Below are 19,693 nucleotides of genomic sequence, written 5' to 3'. Positions count from 1 at the left end.
CTCTATATTCCTGACTTCCTGAACAATTAAGTTACCCCGCAGAAGAATTGAAAAGGCTTGTAGCTTTCTAAGAAAATACGCAAGCACTTTCTTCCCGTAATATATGATTTCAGGAGTTGAACGCTTTGACCTTTTCAATTTCCTGCTTCTAGAGATTAAGTGGGAATTCAGATATACTTCTTGTTTCTGACTGTTCTGAAGTAATCCAACAGAAACTTAGAAAGACAAAGCAACCAATGAAAAGTCTAAGTTCCCAATGATAGCAAAAATAAATCTAAACGCCAATGTCATTATGTATCATTTGGATGAAGCTTTTGGTAAATAAAGTCACAGAAATAATGCCCAGTACATTTCCCATAATATACACAGTCTTGCTAAGGTTTTCAATAAACACTGGTATTGTAAATCATCTCTGGAATATTAGAACTATGTAAGGAAGCAAGGTCAACAAGCTAGGTACATAACGTACAGAATCATAATCCAACACATTCCCGTTGCTACACAATGCCCGTGTAAGGCTTTCCAGAGTGAAGGCTTGTAGAGAAAGCACTAAACACATTGGTAGCAACTGGCCAAATAAGAACAGCATCTAGTTGATTTCATATAATGTACTGCCCTTACATAAAGCTGTTAATACGTCTTTTTCAAACGTTAGATAAATATTAAAATTGTAACAACACAACACTTCAAACAGCTCTCTGACCAGATGCTATTTAGAATCCCGAAAGTAGAGAACGCTATAAAAATTTTCTGGCATCATCCCTTACAAAGACCAGTAAAAACTGAACCCAAAAATTTGAACAGCACTAGTGATTAGATGGATACCAAATTTAAAGATTTTCAACAGATTCATTTATCTTAACAAAGTAACATGAAAATTTAAGTACAAACAGTATTTCTATATACTTAATATATTTCTTTTTCATATATTTCTATACTCAAATTATCATGCTCTTGTCCTAGAGATTATCTCATTTTGTATTACTGGAAAAATATATACATTGCATTGACATGGACACTATTAATTATAGGTTTTAATTTTGGATCATGTTCTGTTACATAAAGGGGAAGGGCAATGAATCACCATTAATTTCTTCTGGAAGTCAGAAACCATAACCAACAGAACCACATAAAAGCAATCTATGTATAATTGGAAATTCAAATGGCATAAAAGCTTTTTCCCCCTCTTAAACTTGCTCAAATTAACAAGTTGTGGATATGTTTCCTTTATAATGACTTCTCTTCCTGTACATAATGAATAACGTTGAATATTAGTGAGCCATTCACAGAAAATCCTCCTACTTTCCAAGACTATAGTTTTCCAGTTTAAAACAACTAACACATAAAATATGTACCACCGTTATGCTGTGGTAGAGAAGATGACTCTGAATTTCCATCTGAACATAGCTGGAGACTTAAGTTATGTGACTGATGGGATGTCTGAATATTTAGAAATCATTTTTCTAGAAATATGTTCTTTCCAATGACTACCTACCAACTTCCAATTGGGCCTTAGGCAGTACTGTGCCCTGATCAATAAGGAAGTGTGCTTTATTATTAAATTCCACAAGCATGGCAAATGATCATTTAATCCCACACCCATCCAACATTTCTCACTGAATCCCATGCCAACAGCCGAAGGCGAGCCCCGGAAAATGGGGCAGTTAAACAAACCAGGCTTAAGTTGGTTTGGGATTCATTTGCTTATCTTTAGGTGTCCCCAGAGCCTCTTTTTGGTTTCAAATCAAACGCTTGGAGAGACAATGAGGCGCAAGAGGCATGAAGTCCAACACTGCGACGCCCCCTTTTAAAGTGACTTAGGCGGGAAGCCACCGGCAGCTACGCCTCCCGCCGCCACCCCGAAGCCCCAACCTCTCTTTCCCTAACGGAACCCGGCTTAATCGCGTCAGCGGACGAAGGGAAGCCCTTCCCTTCCGCGGCTAGAGTGCATCGGCGGAGCAAGGCCGGCAGCCAACCAGCCTTTGCCTTGTGTCCCGCCACTCCCCTTCAGGACTCTTGTCACGTTTACGCTCCGGCCGGGACCTGGCCTGATCCTCCTCCTCTTCTCCTCCTCCTCCTCCTGCCTGACGCTTCCGCTTCCCTCCGCCATGGCTCCTCTCCACGCCAGCCATTCAATGTGGGGCTGAGGAGCCGCGGCGAACCGCCCACAAGCGAGCCAAGCGCCTCCGTGGCTTGTTGGCGGCCGGCCGCATTGCCCGCCCCGGAGCGGTCGTTGCTGAGTCTTCGAGGCTGATCGCTGGGTCGGGCCGCCGGCCCTCACAGGCGGAGAAGAGAAGAGGAGGAGGCGGCGTCCTTTGGGCTGATCCCGGGCTGCCCACCGCCGAAGCCACGATGAAGCTGGTGCGGAAGGACATCGAGAAGGATAACGCCGGGCAAGTGACGCTCATCCCCGAGGACCCCGAGGATATGTGGCACGCCTACAACCTGCTGCAGGTGGGCGACAGCCTGCGGGCCTCCACCATCCGAAAGGTGCAGACGGAGTCGTCCACGGGCAGCGTGGGCAGCAACCGCATCCGCACCACGCTCACCCTCTGCGTGGAGACCATCGACTTCGACTCGCAGGCCTGCCAGCTGCGCGTCAAAGGCACCAACATCCAGGAGAACGAGTACGTCAAGATGGGCGCCTACCACACCATCGAGCTGGAACCCAATCGGCAGTTCACGCTGGCCAAGAAGCAGTGGGACAGCGTGGTGTTGGAGCGGATCGAGCAAGCCTGCGACCCGGCCTGGAGCGCCGACCTGGCCGCCGTGGTGATGCAGGAAGGGCTGGCCCACGTCTGCCTCGTCACCCCCAGTATGACGCTGACCCGGGCCAAGATCGAGGTGAACATCCCTCGAAAACGCCGGGGCAACTGCTCCCAGCACGACCGGGCCCTGGAGAGGTTCTACGAGCAAGTGATGCAGGCCATTCAGCGACACCTTAACTTTGAAGTGGTCAAGTGTGTCCTGGTGGCCAGTCCGGGTTTCGTGAGAGAGCAGTTCTGCGACTACATGTTCCAGCAGGCTGTCAAGACGGACAACAAGTTGTTGCTGGAGAATCGCTCCAAATTCTTACAGGTAATTTAGATGCTAAGGTGCTTCATATTATACCATCAGCTTAATTGATCTTGGACTAGAAGAAGTTGGACTAGAAGACCTCCAAAGTCCCTTCCAACTCTTATTCTATTCTAAGATCTTTAGCCGTGGAATTGTGTGGTATATAGAAATGGGAGATGTAAAGATACCTAACCATATAATTAAACAAAAATAATGTAATTTCCTAATTCATTTTTAATGACATGTAAAGTACTAAAATTTGGATCAGCTAAATCTGCCCATAATTTACCCTATGAAGTAAAAAAAACCCTATAGGATGGAAGGCCCTATAAATAATGGTGCAGTCAGGTTTAAGAAATCCATCTATGAGAGGCCTACCTGTGTTTATTTCTGGTTTTTTGTTGTTGTTTTTTACTGAAAGGGAGAGTTTCTGTTTCTCCTAGGTCATAATCCCCAATCTTTCAACATAGATTTATGAAAAGAATGGACTGATATTTAAGATAACTAAAATAATTTTAAAATGAAGCCTAATATGTATGAAAGTTTGTAGAGATTCTCAGTCATCCAGGTCATGGTTGTTCCAAAGGTGCTTTTTCAGGAGGCAACTGGACTTTCTTGTTTTTTCTTTGAAGACATTTCTCTTCTCATCCAAGATGCTTCTTCAGCTCTATCCTGTCAGATCCTGCCACTATCCTGTCAAAGTTGAAGAAGCTTCTTGGATGAGAAGCGAAATGTCTTCAAAGAAAAAACAAGAAAGTCCAGTTGCCTCCTGAAAAAGCACCTTTGGGACCTAATATGTATGTTTACTTAAATGTGTTTGCTCTGATTTAAACTATACAATGTATGGGTGGTCCTCAACTTACGACTACAATTGAGCCCCAAATTTGTGTTGCTAAATTTGTTAAGTGAGTTTTGCCCCATTTTACAACTTTTCTTGCCACAATTGTTGAGTGAATCCTTTCAGTTGTTAAGATAGTAACATGGTGGTTAAATGGAACCTCGTTTCCCCACTGACTTTGCTTGTCAGAAGGTTGCAAAAGGTGATCACATGATCCCAGGGACACTAAACCGCCATAAATATGAACCAGTTACCAAGCATCTGAATTTTGATTACATGACCATAGAGATGCTGCAATAGTTGTAAGTCTGAAAAATGATCATAAGTCACTTTTTCAGTCCTGTTATAACTTTGAGCGGTACTAAATGTACTGTTTTAAGTCGAGGATTAGCTGTACATGCAATCTTAGATCCTTTATAGATGTCCTTTTCTGTTTTTCTGCTTGAAACTTTTTCTCAAGATAAGCTGTTTAATGAGAGCATGCTTTATTGTTCTAGTTTATTATAAAGCAAATAAGAACTGGTTGCCTATGAAGGGATATGAAAAGTACACCTATCAAGTTCAACTAGACATATTTCCCAGTAAATATACCTACTTCCATACTCCTGGCTGACAAAACCCGAATGGGGCATTGTATTCTTGTAATTTTTTAGCAATTGAATAGACAGGTAGTTCTTGATGTACAACTATTCCTTTAGTGACTGTTTGAAGTTACAACAGCAATGAAAAACTTACGACCATTTTTCACACTTAAAACCATTACAGCATCCTTATGATCACATGATCAAAATTCGGATAGTTGACAACTGGCATGTATTTATGATAGCTGAAATGTCCTGTTGGCATGTGATCACCAGCCTTCTGATAACCAAAATCAATGGGGAAGCCAGATTCACTTAGCCATGTTATTAATATAAGTGCAGTGATTCACTTAAGAAGAAAGATCACAAAAATGGGGCAAAACTCAACAGCTGTCTTACATAGCAACGGCAATTTTGGGCTCAATTTTGGTTGTAAGCTGAGGACTACCTGGATTGTCTTTTTGAGTGATGAGAAGAGGTTTTTCTTCAGCTTGATAATTTTTTCCCCAGATGAGAAAAATATATAGGAATGTTTTCCATGTGCTTTAAAAACCTTCACAGGTAGTCTTCAATTTAGAACCACAGTCGGCACCAAAATTTTCCAGTGTTAAGAACACAGTTTTTAAGTGAGTCATGAACAGTTTTATGACCTTTTTTGCCACAGTTGTTAAGCAAATCACTGCAAATTATTAAGTGAATCAGATGATCATTAAGTGAATCTGACTTCCTCCATTGACTTTGCTTGTTGGAAGCTGGCTGGGAAAGTTGCAGATGATGATCACATGGCCCCAATGCTATAACCATTGTAAATACATGCCAGTTGCCAAACACCCAAATTTTGACCATGTGCCCATCGTGGATAGCAATAGCAATAGCTCTTAGACTTATATACTGCTTTATAGTACTTTACAGCCCTCTCTAAGTGGTTTCAGAGTCAGCATATTGCCCCCAACAATCTGGGTCCTCATTTTACTTGGAAGGATGGGTCAACTTTGAGCTGGTGAGATTTGAACTGCCAAATTGTAGGCAGCTGGCTGCAGAAGTAGCTTGCAGTACTGCACTCTAACCACTGCACCACAGAGGCTCCTTCAAGGAGCCACAGATATCCTATGATAGTCGTAAGTGCAAGGATTGATAATAAGTCACTTTTTTAGTGCTATTGTAACTTTGAATGATTACTAAATGATTGGTTGTAAGTCAACTTGTTCCTGGAAATTCCGTTTCCAAAAGAAACTGATCAGTATCATAGTAGATAATACATGTTTTCTGTTATTTTTCATACTCTAGGTGCATTCATCATCTGGACATAAATACGCCCTGAAAGAAGCTCTTTGTGATCCAGCTGTGACTAGTCGACTTGCTGATACCAAAGCAGCTGCTGAAGTCAAAGCTTTAGATGATTTCTACAAAATGCTACAACATGAGCCCGATCGGGCTTTTTATGGTCTCAAACATGTGGAAAAGGCTAATGAAGCTATGGCTATTGATACTCTGTTGATCAGCGATGAACTTTTTAGGCATCAGGATGTAGCTACTCGTAGTCGATATGTCCGGCTCGTAGATAGTGTGCGTGAGAATATGGGCACAGTTCGCATCTTCTCTAGCCTTCATGTATCTGGGGAACAGCTTGGACAACTGACAGGTGTAGCTGCTATTCTGCGTTTCCCGGTTGCAGAACTTTCTGACCAGGAGGATGAATCTAGTTCTGAAGAGGATTGATGATGGAGAATAATTTCACCCTTCTTATTTTATTGTATAATGAGACCACTTCCATTATAATATTTGTCCCCAATAGTAAAAACCAAACAAAACAAAAAATAGAGAATATTTTTAAAACAACTAAGTTGTCATTTTGTGAACTTGCTATTTATGCATTTTGTGTTGCTGTGGTGATAGTGCTAACAGATTTCCCCTAGGAAAACTGGGGTGACCTAACTAATTGGCAAACAATTCTGGTGCTTTGTTGAATACGCACAAACAATAAACTTATCAGGCAAGAAGAATAATGTGATTATTTCTGTATCTTAGAGAAAAACAATAATATTACTAACTTTTCCTTATCCTTTTGCCCTCAAAAACTGAGTTGAAAGGAGAAAATATGTAATCAGTAGGAATAGTCAGAAAGCATGTGGCAAGTTTAAATCTGTCATAATTTTAACTCTGAAAGTTACTATCGGACTACTGTACTTACTGTACAGTACATCTGTTACTGTACTTAGATGTTTCCATTTTAGCAATTGACTGTTAAAACATTGTCTTTTATCTATATATATAAAAGCGAAATACCACTCACACATCATCACAAAATCTCCAGAACTGTAAAACCTACAAACTGTTCCTCTTGGCTTCTAGGTGCTCACTAAGAAAGGATTTTTTGAAATGACCATTGGAGCATTTGTATTTTGTATATTATTATTAACATGCTCTGATGCTAAGGAGAGTTCTACTCCCTCTCCCCACCTGAAAAGAAATCTTTTCCAAATGCAAAACACAAGCAGAGGATAGGAGTTTCAGTTTCAATTTCACAGCAGCAACTCGCTTTAGTACAGAACAGTTGAGCTAAGCCACGCTGTCTTCTTGCACACAGCAAATACAAAGTTTCCATGTTTCAATTTCCAAACAGCCCTCAATACTCACACACTAACAGGATGCTAGCTAGATGAATACCGATGGATGCTGGTAGGCAGAGGCACATTTTTTTCCTTATTTTCCTCCCCAAAAACTAAACCCGATCACATAGTTTCATAGCAAAGCACGGGTATAGAGCTAGTTATAAATAAAATTTTAAATTCATGGTTTTAAATAAAACTTTATTGACATAACTAATGGGCTAAAAGATCACATAAGATCTAACAATATACTGTATTACTAAATAACTGAATGTAAGCTATTTTTAAGAGTTGAGAGGAGATTCAATTGCAGTGAAAACATTTGTTAACTGCTTTGGAAAACCTAACCAACCAGCTCAGTTCCAGTTAACATGCTTAACATAAACACTATGCCTGTTTATTTATATTTATCCTTACACAACGAGGCTTGTGCTATGAGGGATTTACATATTCAAACCACAGAACTGTGGATTAGTTAACTTCTAAGAGAGAATATATTTTATTTCTGATAGAATAAAACTAAGGAAATGGAATTCTCAGTCTTTGGGAAACAGAAGCATCTAGAATCAGTCAGAAATAGAACTTTTCTCTAATGTGCCTTTCTCTACACACCCACACACTGATCACCAAGGCAAACCATCCAGATGCAGCTCCTAAGGTTCCCTTGATTACGCTTGGATAGTGTATAGCACAGGTGTCAAACTCGATCGCGTCATGTGATGTATCACGATGTTTTTCGCCTTTCCGGGGTGGGCATGGCTCGCACATGAGGCATCCAGCCCACAGGCACCCAGTTTGACAGGCCTGGTGTATAGTAAGGCAAGCATGTATTGTGCACTTCCCCCCAAAAAAATTTTTTAGTCTGCCTATGTATATCAGTAATGGTTTCTCCCAAATGTTAAGTGTGCGCCTCAGTCACCAAAAGATTATCCATTTCTGTTGTAGTTAAGGGCTCAATGTATATTTCCTAAGAATTGAAATGGGGATGCCTTACTCTGCCTGTTGTGGTTCAGGTTTTCCTGGAATTTCCTGTGAATAGAAGAGGAACCCTATTTGGTGAGAAGAATACAAGAACTATTGGGAAGGGAAGGAAGGAACAGGTGTAGGTGAAAAGCATGGGTGTCTGAAGATTTCCCTGTATCCTCTTGAATGACAGGGACTGCCTACCTGGTGAATTTAACTTTTTTCTGTAATGCATATCAACACTTCTCTCTTTTCTTTCCATCTTTGGCCAGTTATTTCTTTCCATGGTCTCATCACCATCCAGATTTGCCCTTCTCTTTCTCTTTTCATTCTTTCCCAGGGCAGGTATCTTTTTACCTTGCTTATCCCATTTCCTGATTATCTTTTTATGTTTCTTGTCATTTCTATGAGAAAGTGAGGAAGTTGCAATCCTTAACTTTTGATATATTTTTAATTACACTATTAATTCAATTCATATGAATTTATTCTTGTCCTCATCCCACCTTTTAAAGGACATGCAGCTTCTTTAAGGTATCCACAACACACATGCATATATAAATGTATCATGGGTGCACATGTATTGCAGAGGGGAGAGGAATACTCCAAATCGGTTTCAATTGGAGTTGGGAAACAGGTTGAAAGGATGGAAATTGGGATTATACGTTTTGTCATATGTATATGTGCATGTGTATACATATACATACACCCATTCACAAGATAACTATTTTGGGAGAGAGAGGATAGTATTTTAAATTTAGAGTTGTCTACCTTTTGGCTAAATATAGTAAATAGGTGTTGGAAATGTATTACACATTCCATCTATAAGAAATTGTAAGGCAATTTTTGTTTCGATAGATAGAATGAGTAAACACACATGTACACATGCAGATAAAAAAGGAAGCATATTGGCCTTACTTTGCTGTATTATTTAGAGTCAGATCAACCCCCAGTTAAAACAAGTCATAACATGATCAAATTGTGGTCTACCATATTACATTGCCTTGGGTTGCATAACAAGTTCCATGTTTCTGCACCAGAGTTTTCCCCCAGATTCTTCAAGCTTAATCCACTTGGAAAGAGAAATTTGACTTATTTGTCCATTTAAATGCAGTGTGAATAAATTACTTTTAATGTATATGTTACTGTGAAGGGAGCAGTCTACTATTACATCTAAGGAAATATTGATTGTGTGACTTAAACCTTTTGCAAAATATTTAATTGTGTTTTACTTGTTGCCTACATTTAATAGATAGAATTGTGTTTTTAATGTATTTATTATTTATGAGTAATAGTTGAAAATGTCAGTTTCTTCTTTCGCAAAGGTTAAAGATGTAGAAGAGAAGTTAAACAAAAGTTCTTTTATGGTTTATCGGAATAAAAGGGCATGTTTGAATTCTTCACTGATAAATAGAAAGCTTTGTGTAAGGTTTTATCAGAAATACTGATTTTTAGCCAAGTGTGAAATTAATAGAAATATACATGCTGATGTGGCCTTTAAATAGTCCAAATTAAACTCAGCTAATAGGGCATGAGGAAAATTCCACAATGAATGCCAACAAGCATATTTTTCAGATGGCAAAGCATTCTAAACACACTAGCTTTATAATACAGAAATAGCCTGAGCAGCAAAAATCTGGAAGGAGGTCAGAAGCATTTGTTAGAAGATCATTGAAAACAAGATAAAGTTTTTTTCTAACTTAACTTTTACCAGAAGGCTTTAAACTGTGGCTGGTATTCAAATAACTTTGGTTCAAAGAGTGGAAGGGAAAATATTATTTACCGTATATTTAATATTAGTGTAAAAAAGATGGCCTTTATTAATTTTAGTCATAGAATGTGCACTAGCTATAAAATATACGCTAACGACATGATGCTGCTTTTCCTTCTATATTCATTGATTTGAACAATTCATTTAATCTGGCAAATATTTTAACTCCTCAGTCCCAGTTATCCTTACCATTAATTGCTTTGCTTAATTCCTGCACTCTATTTCCTGATTGCCTTAGTTAGATCTGTGTTTTTCAAGCTCGTAACTTTTAAGATATGTGAACTTCAACTCCCAGAATTTCCAACCAACATGCTGAGGTCCATACATCTTAAAGTTGCCATGTTTGAAAAAGAGTACAACAGCATCCAATGGGACCTGTGACAAAATGTTGCAATATTGAATGTTTATTCACCTTCTGGCCAACCCACAATGCCTTCTTTCTTTGCTTCATTGTCGAGTTTCCCAGTTTTCAAAATTCCCCCCCCCCCTCACTGTTTAGTTAAGAGTTTGGGCCCATGAGAATGCCAGTTTTACAGTGTGGTGTTTCCTGTTCACAGATAGTCCTTGACTTACAAACCACAATTGGAACCAGAATTTCCATTGCTAAGCAAGGTGATTGTTAAGTGGGTCAACGTCTAATTTTACAAAAAAAAAATTGTCACAGGCAAATCATTGCAGTTAAGTGAATCATGCAGACATTATCCAGCTTCCTCCCATCAGAAGCCAGCTGGGAAAATTGCAAAGGGACACTGCAATCCTCATCAATGCATGCTGCTTGCCAAACACCTGCATTTTGATCACATGGTGGGATGCTCATAAGTGTGAGGACTGTTTATAAGTCACTGTTTTTCACTAATTTCAAATGGTTGCAAAATGAATGATTGTAAATCAACAACGACCTGTGTTTAAAATAGGCCTACGATAGGGGTGTCAAACTCACGGTCCACAGGCCGGGTATGTCACATGCTGGCCCCGCCCCTGCCCCATTTAGCGAAGGGGGGAGGAAGTCACGATTCGTCATGTGACATCGCCGTGACAACGTGAGTTTGACACCCCTGGCCTACAATATCTGACCGTAAAAATTCAGAAGATAGCTAGAGGGCATCAGAGGTAATTTTTCTCTCTCTCTTTGCTGCCCACTAGCAGTTGTCTAGACATTTGCAATCCAGATATATAGGTGCATTTTTTAAAAGGGGTTTGAATTGCTGCAAATCTTAGAAAACCCCTGGGTATTGTAAACCCTTTCTAGTCTGTTTATATGGTACTGTGGATATATCAAAATCTCTGATCATATTGGAAAGTGGGGAATAAAGCGGACAGACATAGAAGAGACATCTCCACATTACTATAGTCTTCCATTACATAGCAATTGTTTGTGTATACAAGTTTTGGATTATCCTTCCCTCTTGTAATAGGCTAGGCTGCCTATTAAAACTTCTCTACATACTTTTCATAACAGCAACACCAAAAAAAGTGCTTCTTCTTTATCTTCTTTGGCTATCCATTATTTCTTTTTTTTAAAAAAAATGTTTTTTTACCTCAGCAGTATTTGCTATTTTCTCATGAGTCCGAAGAATACTAATGGAAACGGCAAGTCTTTTCTTCCATTTTTTCAGCCTCTATTACTATAAAAGGCTCTGAACAATTTGATGAGGCACTCATAAAAGGCATGATGAATCCTAGCATCATTTAAACATCAACAATTTCTTACAATGTTTTATGTTCCTGAGCACATAATCCATAAGAAATGTCCTCACTGCCAAAGACATTGAAATGCACAAAAGATCACTGTGTTCTCTTTCTAACTGTCATAGGACTGAACACACTAGGGTGCCCCGGCACAGCACTTTTTCTCTTAAGTGCCTGAGATTTAAAATCTAGCGCCAGTTTGAAGTTGTGACATTTTCTATGCTACCCTAAGAGGGCATTCGTTGTACTGGTTTGTGGAATTCCCAGTTCATTTGTGGTAGGATTGAAATTATAATTTTCAGCACCAAGTAAAACAATATCTGCTCGTGTAAACTTTCAGCTTAAATTTGGGGTGCTTTCCTTTCTGTTTTGTTTTGCCATTAATGTTCTGCATCGTGGAACTTTATGATTTAAACATAGAGATGTTTTACTGTGAAATTATGAAAACATACATATCTTCTTTAAAAATGTAAAATTTATTTTAGTCTATTTGCAGCAATTTTAAATCAGTTGTAGACTTATTTTGAAATTATTTCTAACAATGAAAATATCAGACAAAATATTACTTAAAATAGATACCACAGTAAGATGGGCATGCAACCTTTTTCACACCATGGCTGAAAGATTTACTTTCAGATAACCTGCTACAGGTTGTCCTGTGTGAAGTGGGCAGGGCCATGGCAAAATAGAATAGAATAACAGAGTTGGAAGGGATTTTGGAGGTCTTCTAGTCCAACCCCCTGGTCTGGCAGGTAACCCTATACCATTTTACACAAATGATTGTCCAATCACTTCTTACAAACTTCCAATATTGGAAAATTCACAACTTCTGGAGGCAAGTTGTTTCACTGGTTAATTGTTCTAACTGTCAGGAAATTTCTTCTTGGTTCTAGATTGCTTCTCTCCTTGATTCGTTTCCATCCACTGCTTCTTGTCCCGCCCTCAGGTGCTCTGGACAATAGCTGGATTCCCTCTTCTTTGTGGCAACCCCTGAGATATTGGAACACTGCTATCATGTCACTCTAGTCCTTCTTTTCATTAAACTAAACTAAATTAAATAAACTATATTAACTAAATTTAATGTATTAAACTAAATTAAATATTTATTAAACTAAATTAAATAACTGCATTTAATTTAAGAGAGTTGCATGGCAATTTTTTTATGTTTAATAACTTTCCCTTGATATCACATTAAACATTATTTCAACAGAGGAAGACGTAGGATGCACTCTGGGAGCTATACTCAGTACTTCCAAGAGTCACAGTGTATACTCCAAAATCTCAAAATATTCCAGGAATGACATTTAGAAAGCATAATAACATGGATGTTTCTAACACTCTGCTGAAATCTAACTTCCAATTTCTTTTTAAACATTTCTTCTGCAAAAGAGGTTTCATTCTTAAAATACTTTAATCCTTCTCTATTTCTATCATGTTTTGCATCTTCTCTGATTATGTTAATCTCTAGAGAGCCATGGGAAGATTGACATCCTTCCCTGGAAAGAAAATAATCCCTCTCCTCCACTACCAGAATTTTATCATGTTTTCTTCTCTTTGACAAAGCCATTTCTTCCCTATCGCAACGACTGAATCTTAAGGGAGAAAATTATAAAAGAAACCTTTCACATAGCTCCAAAACTCTCCTTAGTGAAAACCAGTGCATCCTAGAAGAACGCCCACTTCAGGAATTTTGTTCATTATTTATTTGGTTGGTTGGTTGGTTGGTTGGCTGGCTGGCTGGCTGACTAGCTGAACTTACTGGTTTTTGAAGCTAAGCAGAATTTGATCTGGTTAATATCTGAATAGGAGACACTCAGAGAATTCCAAGCCTGTAAGCTAAAATGGAAAGTAAACCCTAAGCTCAAAATCATCATCATCATCATCATCATCATCATCATCATCATCATACTGGAATATGGCAAAGATAATCCACTTTCATGAAAACTGCCTAATTTCCTTGTAGTTGCCAAGAGCCAAGTTCAGTCTTCTGTTTTCTCTTATCAAAGCATGTTGCCCTGTGTTGTGGTTAGCCAGCAGCAGGTGCGGATGGCTGAGGAGAGCGAGGACTCAGATGAGGGGCCAGGACCATTAGGGAGGAGTGGACCTTCAGAGATTGTGGGGGCTGGCAGCAGCAATAAGGAGGTTCCCGAGGAGCCTGTGCCAAGTGCGTGTGAGCACAGGGCTGCTCTCAGGAAAGAGCAGCTGCAGCAGCACAGGTGACTCGGGAGTAAGACTGTAAGGTAATGGCCCCTCCTTCAAGAAGATAAAAGCCAGCTGTGAATCGGTTCTTTGCAGAAAACAAAGATGTTTTGAAACTCGAGCCTTGTGGACATTGTAGTATCTTAATTGGTATTTGAAGACTCTTATGTTGTAAAATAATTCTATTATCTCTTGTTTTTGGCAGCCTCGTACAGTTCTGTGAGGCTCAGGCTTATCAAAGTTAAGTAGTTTGCAGCAGCCTTTTAACCTGGGATTCATAAGAAGCATTAAAAGGTTTCTATTCCCTTTGATTCGTGTTTGTTTTAGTAGACAAGGTTTTGGGTCAGAACACCCGGGTATTTCTTTGCACCTAATGCAGAGTGAGCTGCACACCTATCAGGCACAATGCTGTGAAATATGGTGTTAATTTTGGAACTTTGCTATCATATATAATGTGTAATCCTGGTGTTTGATCAGGTTTATTTATCCTACATTAAAACAAAATGTGTTTGATAGTAAATCAAACTAAATCGGCTGGGAAAAAGAAAAATAAGACTATGAGTCACCAACACAACCAAGTATATGATGTTTAGATAACAATAGAGCCTTTGAAAGGTTACACTAAAGACAAAACAGTCTAACTTTTAGAAAACAATGCTTTTCCTTCATCATTGAATAGTGTAAGAATATGGTCTGTTCATGCTATTTCTTTCTGTTTCCTTTCCTTCAATCCCAGTTGGTGACAATATGACAACATGACAAATTATACTACAGCTGAGGAAAGATATGAATCTCATTTTGGCAATCATCAAAACATAAGCATTACTTGATCGTACCCTTGGCCCATCTAGTCCAGCTGTCTGTTTTCACAGTGGCCAACTAACTGCACAAGGAAGCCCAGATGGCTTTCAGATCAAGTCCCGTATTCCATCTTCTATATTCCATCTCAATAAGAATCTCATACTTTCTCCATTACACAGAACACAAAGATGCTGTTGTGACAACAGAATATTTGATTCCAAAAAAGCTTTAATATTTAACAGTCCACTTAAGTAGCAAATTTAACACACAACAGTCCAAGAAGAATGTATCTGTTATCAACGGACAATTAGAACTGCTGAAAAAAACAATTGCTACCAACCTGCCTTCCATTGAGGACCTGTATACTGCACAAGTCGAAAAGTGGGTTGTGAAAATATCTACAGACCCTTCACATCCTGGACATAAATTGTTTTAACTTCTGCCTTCAAAACAACGCTAAAGGGCACTGCACACCAGATCAACTAGACACAAAGAAAATTCTCCCCCAAATATCATCATTCTGCTAAACAACTAATTCCCACAATACTGTCAAATTATTTACCTGTTATTAGCATTCTTCTCATCCTTCCCTAGTACCTATCTCTTCCCACTTATGACTATAACCATGCTGCTTGTATCTTTACAATTTACATTGTTTTATTTGTTTCCTAGTATGGTTTTATTGCTTATTAGTAACCTATGACTATCACTAAATGTTGTATCTTATGATTCTTGATGAATGTATTTTATTTTTTCTTGATGTACATTGAGAGCATATGCACCAAAGACAAATACCTTGTGTGTCCTTGTGTGTCCAATCACATTGGGCCAATAAAGAATTCTATTCTAAAGAATTCTATTCTATTCATATACTGTCATGTGTTTTCCAGATCACTATTGCTGAGAATGTATTTCAATTTCAAATTTCTGAGGGCCTTTAGACAGCATGTAAACTTTGTCATTGAGACCTGTTCAAGCTTTTCCATTCCTTCCTTTTTTTTCTTTTCTCTTTTACAAAAAACAGTTCTGCTGCATCTCTCTTTGTCATTCAACGTTGATGTGAAAGATACAATGACTTTTAGTGGTCCTGTGGAAGATATGTTTGGATACAGTGTGCAGCAATTTGAAAATGAAGAGGGAAAATGGTGAGATTATTAATTAGTTAATTATCTCTCCCTTCCACCCATTCCCATATCTTTATAACAGGAGTGTCAAACTTGCAGTGTCATGTTGTCATCATGTGACATTGTGACTTTCCCCCCGTTCACTAAACCAGGGGTGAGGGTGGCCAGTGCTGTCACATCTGGCCCACGGCCCATGAGTTTAACACCCCTGCTCTATAACTTAATGATTTAAAATTTCACAGGTCATAATGAACACTTTGTGGTGTTTTTAAACAAAGAATAACTAATTAGAGAAGCTGCTCTAACTCCTATCTGCTATTATAAACACATTTTTATTCCATTAGTTTTTTTGCATACAACTTAAATAGTAAATTGGTACTAAAGTACCAAAGCAAATATTACTGTATGTACTGCATTGACTATATATATGTATATATATTATCATTCTGCAGGGTTCTTATTGGTTCCCCTTTGTCTGGTCAGCCCCAAAAGAAGACAGGTGATGTCTATAAATGCCCTGTAGGACAGGGTAATGGTTTGCCATGTGTAAAATTAAATCTGCCAGGTAAGAAAGTCAATGAAAGAAATTGAAAATTGACCTACTCTAACAAGATCAAGTTAGAAGCCAAAACATGTTTAAGTAAAAGACCAGAGATAACAAACATCATAATCAAAGGACACTCACTAAACAGGCTATGTGATAAAAAGAAATTAAAGTTCTCTCTGCAAAGAGGAGGATGATGCTATAAGACAGTATTTTATATATATGGTACACAAATAGTTGTCAATTTACAACCACAATTGGAACTGTATTTCTGATCATAAGTTGAGGCAAACACACGACAGAACCTATTTTACAAGATTTCCATGACTATTGTTAAGCAAGTCTGCAGTCATAACTCCAAATTCATTCTGCCAGCAAAAAATGCCAAAAACAGACAAAAAAATCATAGCAAATCATGATCACGTGGCTGCAGGAAGCTGCTACCAGTTGTAGCCAATTGTCAAGCACTCAAAATGTAATTGCGTGTCTAGGGTGTGTATAGCGTGACATCTTAAAATGGCCAGAAGTGTTTTACAGGCCATGAACACTTGTTCAGGGCAGGTTGTAATTTCAGACACTCATTAAGTGCCTGGTCATAAGTCAAAGACTATCTGTAAATTTCAATATTCTCTTTCCACTCATTTCCCCTTTTTATATGGGTGTGCAATGGGTCTTTTAGCTATATTTGCTACATCTCAGAATCTTTTATGAAAGGCCCAGAAACTTCCTCCAATGTCAATTATATAGTTTTTACTAACAGAGGAACTAGTGTGAATTCTATTACACTGGCATTCCCATAACCTTTATTGCCCAGTGAAATCTTATGAATACAACTGATAATTTACTGATCCAACAGTGGAGCTATACAGAAAATGAAAAGTTTATTTATTCCTGATTTTCAATTTTAAATGGATGCATATCTTCTACTGTCACCCTGTTGCTATTTTGACATTCTCTTTGAGGTTCAGGAAAACTATGTGAAGCATTATCCCAGACAAAGATTCTGGGATGAAAGCCAGGCATTTGACTTGTATTTCATAGCTTTAACCAAGAGGGAACAGGAAAAAAAAAGGAAAAAAAGCCCAAAAGATCCATGTTTTACATACAAATTTGGTGTTTTGAACAGGCCACAATACGATTTAATGTCTTGTTTGCATGTATCCCCATATTTAACTTTATTTTTAATCTATCTATAGCTGACACTTCAATTCCTCAAGTAACAGAAGTAAAGGAGAATATGACTCTTGGGTCAACCTTAGTGACGAATCCCAAAGGAGGGTTTTTGGTGAGTAAATATCTCTTGAGGAAAATAAAAAACAATATGCATATTTACTATAACCACATATAGAATGTTTTCCCCATTTATAGAAGGAATATAGGACTTGCCCAGATATTGTTGGATTAAAGTTCCTATCACTCTTGAATATTAAACATGTTGATTTGGTCTGATAAGATTGGAATCTAACTACTTTTGGGAAATTATACACAATAATGGAAAGCTATTTTCTATCCATATAAAGAAGGCAAAATCACAAAACTGCGTCTCACTTATTTTGACCATGTCATGCAGGGGAATTCACTGGAGAAAGCAATTATGTTTAGAAGTTAGCAGTAAAAAGAACCCAGACCACACAAAGAACAAGATGGCCGGATACCAATGCAGGGATGTCAAACTCAAGACCTGCAGGCTGGATCTGGCCCACGGGGTGCTTAAAACTGGCCCACAGGGCCGGCCTAGAAATAGCAAAGGACTGGCCCATGGTGCCTCTGGCAGCCCAAATGGGGCACAGGGGGACTGTGTGTGCCCCCACTTCCCCTTTTCAGCCTGGACAGCCTCCTGCAGCACAGGGGTATGGGCGTACAGTCCCCTGTGCCCCGTTTTGGCTGCAGAGCACTGCAGGAGCCTGTCCAGGCCAAAAATGTTTTTCTAATAGCAATTATAAGGTGCTAAGAAACGCTTGTCAGTGCTGAGATTTTTGGAAATATCATTAAGTCATTTGATGTGTGTGAATTCAGCAATCTTTCCCTTAGTTCTGCTGATAAAGGTACTTTTTTTTTGAAAATGCCTCCTTTGAGATCTGTAATGGAGTTTTCACAGGACTTAAATGCTCTTATGTTAGTTTTGCTCTGAAGCCACATTCACTTAACAACCTTGTGACTAACTTAACCCGTGCAGTGATTCACTTAACAACTATGGCAAGAAAGTTCGTAAAAAGGGGGAAAACCCACTTAACAAATGTTTCACTTAACAACAGAAATTTTGGGCTCGGTTGTGGTCATAGGTCAAAGAGTTACCTGTATTGGAATGATCTAGGAACATGGGACATATGCCTGTTTATTTTATAAACAACTTGAGTATTTATCAGATATACATTTATCAGATATATTCAGAGCAATAATTTTGTTACTATGGTAGAAAATAAATGCAGCTCAGGGTTGAATTGTTGGGTTCCTGGTATTCTCTAAACTTCCTTGTTTAATATCCAAATATAAGAAGTTTGTACTGCACAGAATTCCAAAATTGGATCAGATCTTTTTGGTCAGTTCTGTTGTGGCTGTGCCGTCATACTGCTGTTGCAATGTTTTATAGTTTTCACTTAGGATTTCAGTAAGCACATTTCTAACCATTGTGGATATCAAAGTAGCTACTATACAATATGGTGAATTATTTAAACATTAAGAAAATGATTATTTTTCTCTTTATTATAGGCATGTGGACCTCTTTATGCTTATAAATGTGGACATTCTTATTATACAACAGGCATTTGTTCCAATGTTAGCTCCAATTTTGAGGTTGTAAATTCCATTGCTCCACTGCGAGGTATGTATATATAAAAATGTTTTTGTATCTGTTGAACGTAGGTAGAACTTGAAAAAAATCTAATATATACCCAGAGTTATGTTAGAAATATAAACTAATTTTCAAGGTATGACCAAGTTAGGTAAATGTTATCTTTGTTTGTATATTACCTAAATGCTTACTGCTCCTGGAATTTATTTTTAGTATAAACAGGTTCATAGTATTAGTCATAAGTGAAAATCAGTCTAAAATAATCTTCAGGCCACCACACAAAGCTAAATGCCTGTTAAATTCAAGAAGACAAAATAATTGTCCTTATATTGGTTTTTGTGAGACACAAGACTCCATTCTTTCTGCTGATTCCTAGAAGCAGAAATGAAATGGTTGAATGGTATCAAAAAATTAGTTTCAAAAATACTTTTCGATGCCCTTCTTGGAGGATATGATTGCTACCCTATCATCTTCCTTCTTCTTCCTTTCTTTAAGTTGCTCCTTAGTTGAGGGCAATTACAATAAACGCCTCTTCCCTTTACTTTTAGTCTTCTTTTCTATTCAAGGCCACTGCAGTTGTTTCTTTTTTATATAGACAAGTGATACTATGCAACCACCCCTACGCATGTAGTAATATAACTTCAGAGCCAGAAAACTATTCATGTAATTAGACTTCAAGAGTCCTAAATATTGGAGGTATCTGTGATTTCTTCAAGGCAATCAATATAA

At 38.3% G+C, this 19,693-nt stretch overlaps 2 protein-coding genes across 2 annotated transcripts in view; both read left to right on the top strand.

Moving 5' to 3' along the window:
* ITGA1 (integrin subunit alpha 1) overlaps positions 1 to 19,693 on the top strand; it is an 80,704-nt gene that overhangs the window by 5,689 nt on the left and 55,322 nt on the right. Inside the window, exons 2-5 of the mRNA XM_087927310.1 lie at positions 15,530 to 15,650; positions 16,082 to 16,194; positions 17,370 to 17,458; positions 18,883 to 18,994. Of these exons, the coding sequence (XP_087783436.1) occupies positions 15,530 to 15,650; positions 16,082 to 16,194; positions 17,370 to 17,458; positions 18,883 to 18,994 (435 nt within the window). The remainder of the gene's footprint in view (positions 1 to 15,529; positions 15,651 to 16,081; positions 16,195 to 17,369; positions 17,459 to 18,882; positions 18,995 to 19,693) is intronic.
* On the top strand, positions 840 to 6,473 carry PELO (pelota mRNA surveillance and ribosome rescue factor). Its single transcript, XM_026716417.2, has 2 exons — positions 840 to 3,078; positions 5,764 to 6,473. Exons 1-2 carry the CDS (start codon positions 2,353 to 2,355, stop codon positions 6,193 to 6,195), a joined length of 1,158 nt encoding a protein of 385 aa, XP_026572202.1. The 5' UTR covers positions 840 to 2,352; the 3' UTR covers positions 6,196 to 6,473.

The sequence above is a fragment of the Pseudonaja textilis genome, chromosome 2 (assembly GCF_049901715.1).
Source record: "Pseudonaja textilis isolate UNSWEBS1 chromosome 2, rPseTex1.2, whole genome shotgun sequence".
Lineage (NCBI taxonomy): Eukaryota > Metazoa > Chordata > Lepidosauria > Squamata > Elapidae > Pseudonaja > Pseudonaja textilis.
The sequence above is the reverse complement of the archived record's forward strand: the minus strand, read 5'-3'. Positions and strand labels throughout refer to the sequence as shown.

Bases quoted from the DNA above. Each gene is read 5' to 3' on its own strand.
- PELO (XM_026716417.2), top strand. From the start codon at position 2,353: ATGAAGCTGGTGCGGAAGGACATCGAGAAGGATAACGCCGGGCAAGTG. The intron at 3,079-5,763 runs GTAATTTAGATG...TTCATACTCTAG, and splicing joins ATCGCTCCAAATTCTTACAG to GTGCATTCATCATCTGGACA.